This window comes from Maniola hyperantus, chromosome 5, assembly GCF_902806685.2.
Source record: "Maniola hyperantus chromosome 5, iAphHyp1.2, whole genome shotgun sequence".
In the NCBI taxonomy this organism is placed as follows: domain Eukaryota; kingdom Metazoa; phylum Arthropoda; class Insecta; order Lepidoptera; family Nymphalidae; genus Maniola; species Maniola hyperantus.
The window spans coordinates 16,430,493-16,447,965 of NC_048540.1; the positions used below are offsets into that span (position 1 = coordinate 16,430,493).

The 17,473-nt window shown below is 37.9% G+C and overlaps 1 protein-coding gene across 1 annotated transcript in view; it reads right to left on the bottom strand.

The window, feature by feature from the left end:
• LOC117982082 (zinc finger protein 22-like) overlaps nt 1-15,243 on the bottom strand; it is a 35,452-nt gene extending 20,209 nt beyond the window's left edge. The window contains exon 1 of the mRNA XM_069498825.1: nt 14,960-15,243. Coding sequence (XP_069354926.1) covers nt 14,960-15,023 — 64 coding nt within the window. The 5' untranslated portion in view covers nt 15,024-15,243. The remainder of the gene's footprint in view (nt 1-14,959) is intronic.
• Between the last annotated feature and the right edge of the window lie 2,230 nt (nt 15,244-17,473).

Here is a 17,473-nt window from a genome sequence, read left to right on the forward strand (position 1 = left end):
TCTACCACAAGTATAAAATCACCCAGTGTGCACTGATCAAAGGAAAGTCAATATTATCCGGGAATCGGGATCAAAGTGTCCATGGACCGGCTTGCTGCGACGGCATTATACCTACCGTTTTAACTTTCATCATCATCATCATCAATTCATCATCATGATCAACCCATCGCCGGCTCACTGCAGAGCACGGGTCTCCTCTCAGAGTGAGAAAGGGTTTGGCCATAGCCTATAGGTACCACGCTGTCCAAGTGTGGATTGGCAGACTTCACACACCTTTGAGAACATTATGGAGAACTCTCAGGCATGCAGGTTTCGTCACGATGTTTTCCTTCACCATGTTGTTTATTATTGCTTTATGCGAGACTACAATATTTTCTAATGTTAGCCTTAAAACGCCTGGGTTTTACTGATGTTACCGACAGGAGCTGCAATCTCACCTGGTGGTAAGTGATGATGCAGTCTAAGATGGAAGCGGGCTAACCTGGAAGGAGTATGGCAGTTTTTATTAAACCCATGCCCCTTTGGTTTCTACACAGCATCGTACGTAAGTACCTGAACGCTAAATCGCTTGGCGTCACGGCTTTTCCGGCAGGGTGGTACCTAGCCACGGCCGAAGCCTCCTACCAGACAAGTTATTAATGAAAATGAAAAATGAAAATCTTTTTTATTCGTATAACCTAAACTTTTACAAGTGCTTACGAATAGTCGGATGCATCAACCACTGGTTCGGAATGCCTTTCCTGCCGAGAAGAACCAGCAAGAAACTCGGCGGTTGCTCTTTTCAAATATTTGATATAGGTACAAGATTATGCCATGTATAAAAATTAAATAGGTATTAATAGTTATATACCCATTTAAAAGGTTTTCGTATTATTTGGACATAAACGCAGTCTCTTTGTTAGCGAGACGTCGGCCATCTTCCCGGGCCAGAGATAAATTTAATAATCCTGTCTTAAAGACTAACGTATACCCTCCCCTCCTTACCCCCTGGAAAATGGGCAAAGGTACCTAAATGTAACTTAAAGCATCTACAGATGGCCTGATCAAGTCGACTATCATCTAACTATCATCAAAGTAGAACAAATTGAGTTGAAGCTAATAATAAAAAAGTTCCCATGGGATTTAAAAAAAAATCTATAAGTATTCGTTTCAACGATTCGGCTTAGCGCGAACGGATAGGATTGCCGCTGGTGACATAATTCGCCATATTACGTGTCATTTGCCGAATCCCGATAGTGGAACCGAACCATAAGTAATGGAAACTCTTTGAGAAGAGCAACCACCGAGTTCCTTGCTGGTTCTTCTTGGTAGGAAAGGCATTCCGAACCAGTGGTAGATGCATTTGACTATTCAAAACAACTTGTAAAAGTTTACCTAATTGAATAAAAAATACTCATAACGCGTAAAATTTAACTTTTCACGCGCCATTTTAACTTTGTGTCAAATTTCAAGTCAAAAGTACGATTTTAATACTTATTTTAAACGTAGTTTGTATTTTGACATTACAGCTGGCCCATAGAGTTAAAATGGTGCGTGAGGAGTCATTTTTTACGGACTATATTTTGATTTGGATTTTTGGTGGATGGAGTTACCTAAATAAAGTTGGTAAGTCTGTAGATGCTTATAATAAAGACAACCGTTCACCCCCCCTACCCCCCAGGAAAGTGTTATGTAACAGGGTTGTCTCCCCTGGGCGTGGCGTGGCGTGGGCGTGGCACCGCCTCGCTGGGTAGGCGTGGCCAAATAAGTAACTTTCCTAGTTGCCCTATTTGATAAAATAAATTGCTTTTCAAGTTAATGCAGGTTTTTATACAGATACCTACCTATTGTACAACTATAAACCTACGTAGTAGGTAGGTACCTAAACCTATACCTACCTAGAGCAGATTTTTTAACTTAGGAAGTTTGAATTTTATTAGAATGGTCATGTGGTTGCTCTAACGATGAGAGAAAGAGAGGAAATCTGGGTCTCTGAGAGTTATTTACAACCTAGCTGATGCCCGCGGCTTCGTTCGAGTGGTTTAGGTTTTTAAAATTACCGTGGGAACTCATTGATTTTCCGTTTGTTTGTTTGTCCTTCAATCACGTCGCAACGGAGCAACGGATCGACGTGATTTTTTGCATGGGTATAGTTAAAAACCTGGAGATTGACATAGACTACTTTTTATCCCGGAAAATCAAAAAATTCCTACGGGATTTTTAAGAAACCTAATTCCACGCGGACGAAGTCGCGGGCATCAGCTAGCTTATAATAAGGGCACTGCGATGTTCTCATCATCATGTGTAAAGCCAGCGTGGTGAACTATGGTCATATTTTGTACCTACTCCGTGGGCTAAACTCTTCTTATTCTAAGAAGAGACACACCATGTGAAACTAAGTACAATCATGCGGAATTCAAGCTGATACCTATGTGTAGTTGATATGGTTAGCACAGTAGGTACATACTTAATGTGGTTCGAGTAAAAAACCGGCCAAGTGCGAGTCAGACTCGAGCACTGAGGGTTCCGTACTACAATGGTATTTTTTCGACATTTTGCACGATTATTCAAAAACTATGATGCATAAAAATAAATAAAAATCTGTTTTAGAATGTACAGGTGAAGACCTTTCATATGATACCCCACTTGATATAGTCACTCACTTCGAAAGTTGAAAATACTAATTATTAGGTCATGACCACAATTTAATTTTTTTTTGTGTGATCTAACCCTAAATTCACGGTTTTCAGATTTTTCCCCTAATGTCAGCTATAAGATCTACCTAGCTGCCAAATTTCATGATTCTAGGTCAACGGGAAGTACCCTGTAGGTTTCTTGACAGACAGACAGACAACAAAGTGATCCTATAAGGGTTCCGTTTTTCTTTTGAGGTACGGAACCCTACAAATGAGCTCGGTGGCTATCATTCAATGTTAGACCCCGAATCACCCCGTTGCACTGAAAGGGTATGGCAGTTTTTAATTAAACCCATACCCCTTTGGTTTCTACACGGCATCGTAACGTGACGCTAAAGGGTGGTAGGTAACTATAGCCACGGCCCATAGTTAGCGAACCCGTGAAATTCCGTAAACGACAAAGCACCGCTGGGTCACGGGGGTTTTCTCATTGCTAAGCGCTCATGATTGCGGGTGATCTATGAGTTGAGAGCTGGCTATCCGACGTAAGATAATACGCGGGTGCCCCCGGCCGCCTCAGGCGTCATGCGCGTATAAGATAAATGGTTAGAGTTGCTATTTATTTCTTGAAATTGCTACTAAACTCTTTAGATTTTGCTTAAGAATTAATTCTAAACCATTGACATTTTATTTGTAAACAGAGGCACGTCAAAATGATAGACAAAATACTACAGACGTAACAGATAATATATAGCAGCTAATCCAAAGGTCTTACATGGTGAATTGATTTTATTATATTTTAGAAGTAAAGTAATTGTAGATTTAAATAGAGTATAATGTGGAATTTTGAAGTGTATAAATTTAAAACTAAAGTTTAATCTCTATTGTCGACTCTATTGAATTTGAGTTTTATATGGTATCATTATACTTATGGAAAGGGTAGCCAAAGGGCTATAAATGGCTCTGCTTTGACGGTAGACATCATTAATTTTCCTATTTTTAATAAGAAGCTGTGACATACCTACAGGTACGAATATTGTTGATTTTATATTTCTATTGTTATACTATGTATGTTGTTTTATGTGTTGGTTAATGTGTAATTTGTTATACATCTGGTATTCCTTTGTAATAGTTTATGCTTATACCCTATGTGGGTTGGATATGTTATGGTAATACCTACCATAGTTGTATCTATTTTTCAATAATTGTGAATAGACACCGCCGAGTTTTTTCTTGCCAGTTCTTTCTCTCGGTAGATATGCTTTTTCGAACTGGCGGTAGATTTTTCTTAAAGGAAATAATAAATTATTTAATGATAAAGCAATAAGTAATGGTAAAGATAAACTTTGATATGGAGGGATTTTTCCCTGAATAAAACAGTTTATTTCCTTATACAATCTTTTATTTTGTTTTCTACCTTCAACCACGCCCTAGCTTATTGATAACGAATTAAGGTTTAGGCTCTCAGTAGGTGATTCCTGACTCTATTGTCTCTATACAACTGATGCTAATCTAGCATCAGAAGTGGGATACGATATGGCTGAATTGTGCCTTTTCTAATGCAGTTTGTACAAGTTTCAGAAATACCGGCGAATTCGGATGGCTTTGTGAAAAGCCATCAAAGATGTTCCAACAGGCGTTGTGATGACTGACGTCCACGAGAGGTACCACAATGGACATTGGATACCCTAAATCTGGAAATCTTAATATGAAAATATGGTATGAAAAAAAAAGTGAAAGTGAATTAAAACTTTTTTGCAAGACAATTTTTCAGGCAGGTAGGCCTTAGAAAGTTTTATTGCGTAATCATGGACCTATTAATACTCTGTGTAATGTAGTAACACAGTTTCATAGTACCTGTCGTCATTTTATTTGTTTTAAAACTAATTGTATTATAGAAATAAAGATGTGGGTACTAAATAAATAAAATTTTTGCGGGTAATTTTGTGTTCAGTATAGATGTTCTGTTTCAATGACTCAGATTAATGTTTGAAGGTGTTTAATCGCATGATGTCCCAGCTAGTAACACAAATCGATATTACGTAAATTAATGTTAAAAATTTGCAGGTAGTTAGTTGGTATGAAATTTTTATTAAATGATCATACGATAAAATGTGGATAAATGTCAGACTGACCGAGCGGTGAAAAACTAAAGCAAGTTTGTCAGTAAATATTTACTGATGATTAATTTGTGTTCTATTTTAATTTACGTCTGACGTCTAGCCGTATATTCGTAATTTATATGATAGTGATGTTGACATTGAATCATTGAATATTGTTTTACGAGTGATGAGTCATCTTACTTTTTTTTTAGTTATGTTCTTGAGGCATTTCCTATGTAAGTACTTCGAGAACGAAGTACTTTTCAGGTTGGCCGAATAGATGTATATAATTTATTTATGTGTTACATAATGACAGAGAGAAAAGAAGGAAAAAAAAGAACCAAAAAAAAAAAAGAAAAAAAAAAAATTTTTTTTGTTGTAATTTTGTTTCAAATTAAGAACAATACAGAAATACATATTGCATCATTCGTTAAATATTGATGATTCATTGATCAGAAACGCGATTAGCGTGGCCATTTTTGTAAATTTGCTATTGACTTTGCATCGGAGTTCTCACTCGCGAAACGTAGAGATGAAAGATTTGTAATACCTACCTACAATAATTAAGAAATTTTGTTGGAGTTTATTTTTGTAGTTTTTATATAAGGATAGGTTAGGCTGCTGATGTCTTATCCTGTTGCTATGCCGCTAAGTCTAGTAGCTACTGATTGTTTGATGTCATTGTTTTTTTATATATACCCACCGTTATGTAATGTGATGTAATGGAGCTGCCAATCCACACTTGGCCAGCGTGGTGGACTATGGTTAAACCTGAAACTTAAATTTAGAATATTGGAATTTAGAGATTATTGACTACCCACTTGTGTTTAATATTTTTTAATGCCGTATTTTGTTGTTTTGTTTGAATAATACTTTTGATTTTTTGACGTTTTTGATGTTTGAAGTGTTTAACTATTTTTGATATTGATTACTTCTTTGACGATCTTTTTAATGTAAATTATTTTTGTGGTATTTTTTGACATTTTAGTTTTTGATACCTACCTTTATGTTTTTATTTACGATCTTTTTGGATTTTTATATTTTATTGTGGAAAAATGTTTTGGTATTTATTTAAAAAGGAAGGTTGTTGGCACATCATTGGATGTGGGAAGCAACAAATGTTTTTGTATAGTCCAAGGACTGATTGCAGATAGACAAAAAGAGATTGAATAGAAAATATTTTTGAAAGTAAATAACGATAATTAGATAAGTTTACTCTTTGATTATTTTTACTTCTTCTAACATAGTAGTTAGTTTTGTTTTGATATATTATCTTACATATAATTACTTTTTATATACCTACCCTTTGTTTTTGACTTTGGTACTTTAGGAGTAAGAGTCGATGGTATTTTATTATTTTTGCAAAATTATTAACTTGAAATTGAAAAAAAGTTCTTATGATTTAACTTATTTATTTTTGTAACTTTTTCATTTTGATGGTTCTTTTTTATGAAACATATTATTTTAAATTCTGATAATTTACAATTTGTTCAGTTGCAATTTTTCTTTGTTTAATATTCATCTCTATATTTTATTGGAATTTATTTAAAACTTTGATCAAATGTTCGATCAATGGAAAAATTGTATAGTGATATATGGATCAAAACCAATGGTGTTAAGGGACAATTTTATGATGGTTTACGATGTTGCCTTAAAACCAATGGTGTTGAAGGATATTTTGTAGATGATACTTTAAAACGTTGGAACCAACGGTGTTGAAAAGTATTTTTATAATATCGCTTTAATACCAGTGGTGTTAAAAATATTTTTTGATATTGGTTTAAAACCAATGGGGTTAAAGGATATCTTGTTTGGAAACATTTATGTGCTGTGGCGAGAAGAATATTTCTCGTATTTTTGAGAGTAAACTGTGTGGTAATTTTGTATGTCACACACATGTTTAAAATGTTTTTTTTAAATTTTGTTGGAAGCCACAGACATGTTGTTTGAAAAAAAAAAAAAAAAAATCTTTTGATGTTGTTAAAAATTTACTTTACGAATTGTTTGTTTTTATTTTGTTGCTTCGAGAACGAAGCAATTGTCAGTTTGGCCGTATAAGATAAATGGTTAGAGTTGCTATTTATTTCTTGAAATTGCTACTAAACTCTTTAGATTTTGCTTAAGAATTAATTCTAAACCATTGACATTTTATTTGTAAACAGAGGCACGTCAAAATGATAGACAAAATACTACAGACGTAACAGATAATATATAGCAGCTAATCCAAAGGTCTTACATGGTGAATTGATTTTATTATATTTTAGAAGTAAAGTAATTGTAGATTTAAATAGAGTATAATGTGGAATTTTGAAGTGTATAAATTTAAAACTAAAGTTTAATCTCTATTGTCGACTCTATTGAATTTGAGTTTTATATGGTATCATTATACTTATGGAAAGGGTAGCCAAAGGGCTATAAATGGCTCTGCTTTGACGGTAGACATCATTAATTTTCCTATTTTTAATAAGAAGCTGTGACATACCTACAGGTACGAATATTGTTGATTTTATATTTCTATTGTTATACTATGTATGTTGTTTTATGTGTTGGTTAATGTGTAATTTGTTATACATCTGGTATTCCTTTGTAATAGTTTATGCTTATACCCTATGTGGGTTGGATATGTTATGGTAATACCTACCATAGTTGTATCTATTTTTCAATAATTGTGAATAGACACCGCCGAGTTTTTTCTTGCCAGTTCTTTCTCTCGGTAGATATGCTTTTTCGAACTGGCGGTAGATTTTTCTTAAAGGAAATAATAAATTATTTAATGATAAAGCAATAAGTAATGGTAAAGATAAACTTTGATATGGAGGGATTTTTCCCTGAATAAAACAGTTTATTTCCTTATACAATCTTTTATTTTGTTTTCTACCTTCAACCACGCCCTAGCTTATTGATAACGAATTAAGGTTTAGGCTCTCAGTAGGTGATTCCTGACTCTATTGTCTCTATACAACTGATGCTAATCTAGCACGCGCACGCTGGCCAGATCCCACGGTTGGATGTTTACAGGACGATCTTCAAAAATTCACTTACCAGCTGATGCTCGCGACTTCGTTCGCGTGGAATTAGGTTTTAGGTTTTTAAAAATGTCGTGGGTACCCTTTGATTTTTCGCAGTGGACGCAAACAGGCTGATTGATTTAAAGTAAGTAGGTACAAGTCTTCATCTGCGTCGTGACTCTTCGACGCAAACCTATACCTATCTATTACCTTGAATTCATACAAAAACATTTATTTATTTATTTTATTTTGTAGAGACAAACAGTTACAATTAGTTAACTAGATAGTATATATTATATAAAAACGCTTAAACCAAAGCAGTTTCCAATGAGAAATTAACACTTATAATAAAGAATTATGTCCACAACACACGGGCATAGTATGCGTATGAAAAACTAGGCACAGAGTATTTAAAACTAACTAGGTAGGTAAACTTATGGAACACAGAACTAAAAACGACTAAAGTATAAACTATAACTAGGCAGAATTTGATATAACATCCTTAATTGCTAATTTATACCTATGGAGAGAGAGATGAAAAATATCACTTTTCGCGAATAGATGATTAGCTTGGTTGCAACTTCGTCGTATGAATGTGTTATCAGCGTGTTTAGTCTTACTTGGTGCAATATGAAACAGTTTCCGATGCCGGGACATACAATCAAAGAACCACTCACCTGGACAACTTTTGGCACTTGCTAGAAGAAAAATACTTAACGAGCAATTCGGTACCACCAGAATACGCTATGCTTTGACGACCGTTCACAGCCAGCTGAGTGAAGTTAACAGGCGAAGTATTGCCAGAAATACATTCTATTTTGAATAATAGACTAAAAAATGTTGCTATTTCAGGTATTTTTTTTGGTACCATTTATTTTGGTAAAATTTTTGTAACTGGCCAATGTTAGGCTTGGAAAGTAAAGTTGGCGGATTAAACGGTACTGGACGGATTTGGCTAAAATTTTAAATGGAGAAAGATTAATTAGTATAGGTAGGTTAGGTTACTTTTAATGCCGTAAAAATGGATTCCCGCTGGATTTTTAAACGTATATCCACGCGGACGAAGTCGCGGGCATCATCTATAGTTTTGCAATTAAAGAAGTAAGAAGCTCACTATGGATTTGTATCTTGGCTTTAAACACAAACATGTTCTCACTTATCTATATTCTATACTCGAGTAAAATGAATTTCTCGCCACGATCTTATTTAAATAGCCGGGCATTTTCAGGTTATAACCATTGGGCAGTTATTTAAATGTGAAGCGAGCAGCCTGTATCAATTGTTTGCAAAACCGCCAAGTGGCCACTGTTTGCCGCTTCGTGCTCGATGGCACGATACGGCGCGCTCGCGATCCGCTGATCCCAAATATAACTTATTGTGTGATAGTGAAATTGTTACGGATTTTTTATTTGTTCGTTTTGCACAAGGAACAAGTTTAACCACCAAAAAAAAAACACCGACTTCCAAAACCACTATAAAGTATAAAATAACTTTTGTTTCTGCACGTGTACCTAGTATGTTGAAGTCGGGCGAGCTTCAGGCTTTGATTTCTAGTTGTTTTTATTATGCTCGCTCGACTTCATACATACATACATACACGTGTAGTAACAAAAGTTATTTTTTTTCTTTGTATAGGTAGTGGTTTTGGAACTCGGTTTTTTTTAATATTTTTTTATTTTAAGATTTTGAGTATAGTAAGTTTTCTTTATTTTAAGATTTCGATTCTTTATGGGGCCAATTTATCTACTTTTAGTATATTTTGTAGTTCAAATACAGGATATAACTGAAATTATACACAAGTTTCAGTTTCTACTTACCTAATTATGTAGCCTTTTTTGACATATTATTATAGCGTTGAATTTAGTACCATGTACCACTTTCCCCCATTTCGTTTGAGAGCCCCCCCCAAAAAAAAATATTTTCATATTTTTTATGCAATATTTGTATGAAGGCCATATTATTATATATATTTATTATATATATATATTTACATATTATGTTTAAACTAGCGTATGCTCGTGACTTCGTCCACGTGGACTACATATATTTCAAATCCCTATTTTACCCCCTTAATAGGAGTTGAATTTCAAGAATCCTTTCTTAGCGGCTGCCTACGTTATAATAGCTACTATCTGCATGCCAATTTCAGCCCGATCCGTCCAGTAGTTTGAGCTGTGCGTTGATAGATCAGTCAGTGAGTCAGTCACCGTTTCCTTTTATATATTTAAGATATGAAGTAATTAAGTTCAGTAATTTAGTTGTTATAAGGCTGTGACCAAATTATAATAGAAACGAAAATACATTACCCCAGAGTCTATAGCAGCATCGTATAATAGTGGCGCAGCAGAATAAGAATCACCGTCTAAAGATCCTCCCCCTCCTCCAATACGGTTGGTCACCGTGGAGGAGTAAGACCAAAACCCCCCCGTTTCGAATATAAATTATAATGCGTGCACCACCCAAAATAATCAATGCACATACAATGAGAATTTTTATATTTAATAATAAGAATATATAGGATAAAAACAGGTGTTATACCTATGATAATATATACGTATGCATAGAGAAGAAATTCTGGGATACTAACGTGAGGAATCTAAAAAGTAAAATATGAAAAAAGAATTGAAAAAAAAAATACCTACATAATTTTTACAATTTTGGATTTTTCAAGACTGCATTAGGTAATGCAAAATACAGAATATAAAGGCAGAACCGGGGGGAGGCCTTATACCCAAATATGGGATCCTTATCTACACTACACAGAATACCTACTCACATAAAAAATCAATTTTGTAACTTTTGTAAATTAATATTATAATTATTAACTACCTACCACTACATACCTACAACAAGTAAACTTCACACATACAAAACACACTTAATTATTTTACCAACATAATTATACTAGCAAAACTAACATAAGATTAAGCGAAAAAGTTATAAAAACAAATAATACCTATTAGATAGACGAGTAGTTATAAGAAAACATTGTATATAGAGATAAGGAAGTTAAATAAAGGCTTAATAATAATAATAAAAAGGCTGTGACTGACAGACAGACGGACAAGTGCAAATTCACTCAAGAAGAGTCAGAGAGCTCGCTTCGCACGGTCAATGATAACATCGACAGACAATAAAAGTAAGTAAAGGCAATTTGTACCGAGATAAACAGGAGTGAGTACATTAGCATGCGAGCGAATAGCGAGTAGCGAGTAGCGAGTAGCGAGTAGCGAGGCTCCAGCCTGCGTACAACTGCGGGTCTCGAGATAAAGGGCCTGCGAGAATAAATCTTCACAGAGTAGGTACCGCCACTTTGGCGTTTTGTGCTTTTTAAACGCAGACGTTGACATACTAAACTTACTTTTTAAGTTTTTTTTTTATAGAGTTAAGTAAAAAATCGTTAGATTCTCATAATCACTACAACTACTTACCCATAAATTTTAAGATAGATATTAACGACTACGGAGAGTAGCGGAGACCATAATTATTAATCTATGGATATAATATCCCTAAGTACTTAGGTGGAAAATGAAAAATTTCAGTGAAAACTCATGGTGCGCACCCTGGGCACTCTTTGATATTCCGAAATAAAAAGTATCTAGCAAAAGTAGATGATGCCCGTGACTTCGTCGCGTGGAGTCGTGGGAACTCTTTGATTTTCCGTGATCAAAAGTAACCTATGTCCTTCTCCAGGATACAAGCTATCTCTGTACCGAATTTCATTACAATCGGTTTAACGGATGAACCGTGAAAAGCTAGCATACAGACAGACAGACACACTTTCGCATTTATAATATTAGTTTACATTTTTAAGGAACTGTTTCTTGATTCTCTTAGGTAGGTATATCAATGGCCCGGGTCGTATAAATCTTCAGCAAATAGGTTAGGTTACGCTACTTTAGCATTTTGTACTTTTTAACGGCACCAAACCGCATTTTTATTCAAAGTAGCCACTTAGTAAATAAAATGTGTCCGTATCTAAAACAATAAACCCCCCCCCCGGGTCCCGGGTGGGTACGGTCCCTTCCGACGAGTTTCCGCCTTTTTGTGTTTTTTCAAAACTCGTGAAACGCAGATGCGGAAAGAGATACAAACGCGAGCTATTAGGTAAAGGGTACACTTTCCTGTAAGCTGTGATGGCTTAGTGGTGAGAACGTCCACCTCCTAATCGGAGGTCGGGGGTTCGATCCCGGGCACGCACCTCTAACTTTTCGGCGATATATTATGCGTTTTTTAAGTAATCAAATCAAATAGTTTATTCAAAATAGGTAATAAATTACACTTTCTGATTGTCGGTTGTTGGATTTGTAAGATATAGATAGTGGTAATAATTTTTACGCAAGCTTAAAACTAAAGCTATTAATTAAAATATCACTTGACATCGTGAGGAAACCTGCATACCTGAGAGTTCTCCATAATGTTCTCAAAGGTGTGTGAAGTCTACCAATCCGCACATGGCGAGCGTGGTAGACTATGGCCAAACCCCTTCTCACTCTGAGACACCCGCGCTCTGTAGTGAGCCGGCGATGCAGTTGATCATGATGATGACAAAGAAAACAATATTGAGTATTTTTTTATTTGCCATAAATACAGATCACTGATCTGTGGTCATAGATTAACTCCAAGCATTGGTCATAACTCATGTAAACGCTGGTTTTATATTCATCTGTGATTATTTCACACGATTTTATACTCGCTTAATATGTATCTTTTGATGATAAAAAATAATATTTATGTGCGAATCACATTACATAGTTAGTTGTAACTTGTTTCTACTTGTACCTAATGCTGCATATCGGGTTTTTGCAGCTGGATAAATGGATGGAACTCGTCTCGCAACTGTTGCATGTTCTAGTGAAATGCTATAATACGATATAACGAGATATTTACTCTTACTATGTCATCATCATCATCATCATGATCACCCCATCGCTGGCTCACTACAGAGAACGGGTCTTCTCTCAGAGTGCTGAGAAGTGTTTTGGCCATAGTCTCTGCCACGCTGGCTATGTGCGGATTGAGAGACTAGTACACATCTTTGAGAACATTATGGAGAACTATTAGGCATGCAGGTTTCTTCGCGATGTTTTCCTTCACCGTTAAAGCAAGTGATATTTAATGAATTAAAAACGCACATAACTCCGAAAAGTTAGAGGTGCGTGCCGAACCTTTTTTTTTTTTTTTTTTTTTTTTTTCCGTGGGGAAATCCTCATGGATGCCACCGCACCCGGGGAGGTACGGAGGTTATGTCGGACTCTTACCGACTAAAACCCCACGATGTTCCACGCATCGCCTGGTGGCTGGGCTACGGGGCCAAACACGTTCGCGCAACCCAGCCAGCGGCGCCTGCTAAGGACCCACCTCAGGGGACCATTAAAATCCCTACACCCCGTCTGAGGCGCACCAGGAACACGAAGGTGCGCCGCCCGACTCGAGGACTGGTTTCTTTCCGGACGATAGACTCCCCGCGTCCATTGCCCGAGAGTCCTTCTCAAGGGGGTATGCGGCGACCTAACCACTAGGCTATCACAGCTTCGGTGAAAATAAATAATCTCATCTAAATAAAGCTCTGTTTATTCCACTATGGGTGTAATGCGAAGTGTTCGTGTGTTTGACGTGTACGTCGCCCCGGCGCGGCGGCGATAACCAAATTTGCGTGTAAGGCAGCGGCGCAGAAAATGACGTGTCACCAGAAGCACCTCTCCCGTTCACGAGTCGATGGCTTCGCGCGTCGCAGCGAGGCGCTCATACGTATGCCGATACTAGCTTATGCTCGCGACTTCGTCCGCGTGGACAACACAAATTTCAAACCCATATTTCACCCCCTTAGGAGTTGAATTTTCAAAAATCCTATCTTAACGGATGTCTACGTCATAATAGCTATCTGCATGTCAAATTTCAGCCCGATCCGTCCAGTAGTTAAAATTTCATGATTCTAGGTCAACGGGAAGTACCCTCTAGCTTTCTTGACAGACAGACAGACAACGAAGTGATTCTATAAGGGTTCCGTTTTTCCTTTTAAGGTACGGAACCCCAAAAATGTTACAGTTTGCTAGGTGCTTACATTCATCGCCCCACAGATAAGTTCCCTCATCTGTGGCCGGCCCACTACCAGAGCACGGGTCTCCTCTCAGAATGAGAAGGGATTAGGACAAAGTCCGCCACGCTCGCCAAGTGCGGATTGGCAGACTTCGCACACCTTTGAGAACATCATGGAAAACTCTGGTTTCCTCACGATGTTTTCCTTCACCGTTACAGCCAGTGAACCCACACAGTTCTGAAAAGCTAGAGGTGCGTGCAAGAGATCGAACCCTGGACTGCTCGAATAGAAGGCCGATATTTTAACCACTCGACTATCACTGCTTTCAAGGTATAGACAGATACCTACAATATTTGTTTATTTCAAGCACCAAAACTTATAAAGTTGGCGATCCCATATTATAAATGCGAAATTGTGTTTGTTTGTTGGTTTGTCCTTCAATCACGTCACAACAGAGCAACGGATCGACGTGATTTTGCATGAATATAAGTAGTTTAAGACCTGGAGAGTGACATAGGTTACTTTTTATTCCGAAAAAGCAAAAAGGGATTCCCAAGGGATTTTTTAAAACCTAAATCCACGCGTACGAAGTCGCGGGAATTAGCTAGTATAAAATAAATTATTAGCTATGTATGAAATCTCAAACTTATTTCAAACTCAAAGTAGATAAATGCAAACATTATGGATAACGTGGAGAACTCTCAGGCGTGCAGTTTCCTCACAATCATTTCATTCACCATTCAAGCAAGTGATAGGTATTTAATAGCCTAAATCAAACGTATTATAAACTCCTAAAAGTTAGAGATGCGTGCCCGGGGTCGAACCTCAGACCTCCCCGGCTGGGAAACCGACGATTTTACCACTAAGCTATCACCGCTTCGTTCTCTTATCTTGTCTCGTTACCTACCTACATAGATAAACATTACTGACCGAAAAAGCAGATAGGTAGGTACATATTATGTATGCCGCATAGCAATGAAGAGAATACTTCAGTACAAAGTGGGAATACAAGCGTTTAAATACTTATAGCAAACAAGTCCATAACTTATTTTAATCTTACAATTGTATAAAACAATTGTTATCCTTATGGAAATAAAATGGAATGCAAAAATATTCAAAAGTAGGCAGTTGAATCCGCCATGTTATTGTTGGGAATAGCGCCTCGCACGCCACCTAGCGGCTCCTTGTACTCACACGCTTTGACAGGCAAGATGGCCGCCGTCGCGCACCGGCCAACTCCATCTATCCACCGCGCCATTGCACAGAGCACTCAACAAAATTGCATTTCATTCTCCACTTGTGACCACAAACACCCAATTTCCATAACTATCCACTCCGAACCCAACGAACTACTCGAGCACTCGCGACGGTGAACTCTATCCAGCCACTGCCCGGTACGTAGGTACTAGACTAGATATGTGGCAGTAATTAATTAGCAACCACTAATTAGCATGACGGAGCTATGTCTTCAACGACAGCGAGCCGTCGAATGAAAAGCTCCACCATGTTGTTACTGAATTTTATACTCCATCCCAGTCAGCAGAGCCTCCAAGTTTGCCTCCTTCAAATTCGTTATGCATACAGCACCAAGGGCTGTTGAATACCGTTCGCGTTTATTTATGAACAGGCAAACTTCTGGTGGATGGTGGGACGCACGGTATAGGCTCGCCTCCCGGGGCCCTGGCCCGCACTGCCGCCGACAATGCATGCGATCGCTGAAAAAGGGCTTTTTATGTATTCCACTTCACAACTCTGTAGCTCATCTGCAAGTCGTATTATGGACCTAATTAACAAGTTAATATGGCGATCCGGGGGCCGCGTCTGCGCGCAGCTCGCTCGCCGCAGCTGCTACAGTTTTAAAATTGGAATCCTCATCATCCACGGCGAGGCGTTCGAAAAGTCGATCACATTCGGAGCATTCGGAGCAATATTTACATTTACCTGAGCCGGAAATCTTTTAAAGTTTCGGGGAGAGAGCGCTCCTGCGTCCTGAAGCGTTCGCGATTGCGATTTTGCAATGGTAAGGAGCGTTCAGAAATTCCGCCCCTCCCGCCACCCCCATCACAAAGTATAATGATATCGTCGCCGGCGTTATTATGGGAGTCGTCATAAATATTTCATAGAGCGAGGGCAGTAATGACCGAGTGACCGGCGATTGCGCGTCGGGTGGTCTGAGCTCCGGCTCATCGTTGTAACTATCTGCTTCTTGACTGTGGAACGATCTGCCGCAAACGTCTACTTACAAGGTTATGTTTTAGTTGTAATCTTTACCAAAGCTCCGTACTCCCACGTCATACGATCCATCCATTAGACCGCAGATATGATTCATTCGATGCCATAAGTGACAAGTTACCATTGAATCTTTCAGCTTACAGACCACAAATGGTCAGTTGGATGATTAGTAAGTCAAATCTTGAAAGTAAAACAATAATATGACATTCTGCATATTTATATTCTTTGGTATACTGGATGCGATTTGTGGATGTTTGAAACCTTTCTAAGTTTTCTGTATAACTGGCACTGTTTTCCTTGAATAAAGGTTTCAGAAACAAAAAATGTTAATGCCTTCAAAGAAAAGCGTGAATAGGTAGGTACGTAGGCATATTCTAGGCAAGCGCGCTCCAGCCTAGACCTTATTGCTTTTTTAAGCATAATTGTCGTAAAGCGCAAGCCTATCATCACGCAGTAAAAAAAAGTTTGTGTCCTATTAAAAGAGTATTACTTAGTTGAAAAAATTTTCAATGAAGTCAAAAATAGATCCACCGCAACTCGTTAGTACTAGTAGAGAAAAAACACAGTGGAAAGAGAGACACAGTCGTTCGACGCCTCTGATCTCGTGAAAATGACGACCACGTAGGCCAGTTCTGGTCGCTCCTTCGCCCCGCACTTATACCGCACCGCACGATTGCTCTGTCAAAACGACTTCAGTGATTATCTGCCTCTACCTCTACTAGCTCATGCCCAGTGGCGTGCACAGGAGTTCAAGCCAGGGTATGCATTTAGGTATGAACTTATTACACGGCAGGTTAAAATGAAAAATAAGCATTGATTTATTACAATGAGGGTAAGCAGTGCGTTTATGCCTCTATGAGCTGCACGCCACTGCTTATGCCCCCGACTTCGTCCGCATGGACTACACTTTCAAACACCTATTTTACCCCGTTTTTACCCTCTTGAGTTGAATTTTCAAAAATCCTCTCTTTACCGATGTCTTTACGAAATGATAGCTGCCTGCATGCCAAATTATAGTCACCTTTTCCATTTATTTTGTCCGCGTGGACTACACAAATTTCAAACCCCTATTTTACCTCCTATAGGGGTTGAATTTTCAAAAATTCTTTCTTAGCGGATGCCTACGTCATAATAGCCGCGTGCCATACAGCCTGATCCGTCCAGTAGTTTGAGCTGTGCGCTGATAGATCAGTCAGTCAGTCACCTTTATATATTTGGAATACTCCTTACTCTGTGGCAAGAGTAGGTAAGTTTTAATCAAGTTTTCCGATATTTTCCTTAGAAAGCGGGTCCCGCTGGATATCGACCGGCTCTCGAAGGTGGCTAATTATCTCTGTCGGACACTCGCCGCCCTTTGATCACGTGCCTTTGATCGGTGTGCTCACCGCGCAGGAGTACAGCGGACGTCTTTGACGAAAAGTCACAAACTTTTAGGAAAAAGCCCTACACCATCAAGATCCTTCTTTCCACGCACAT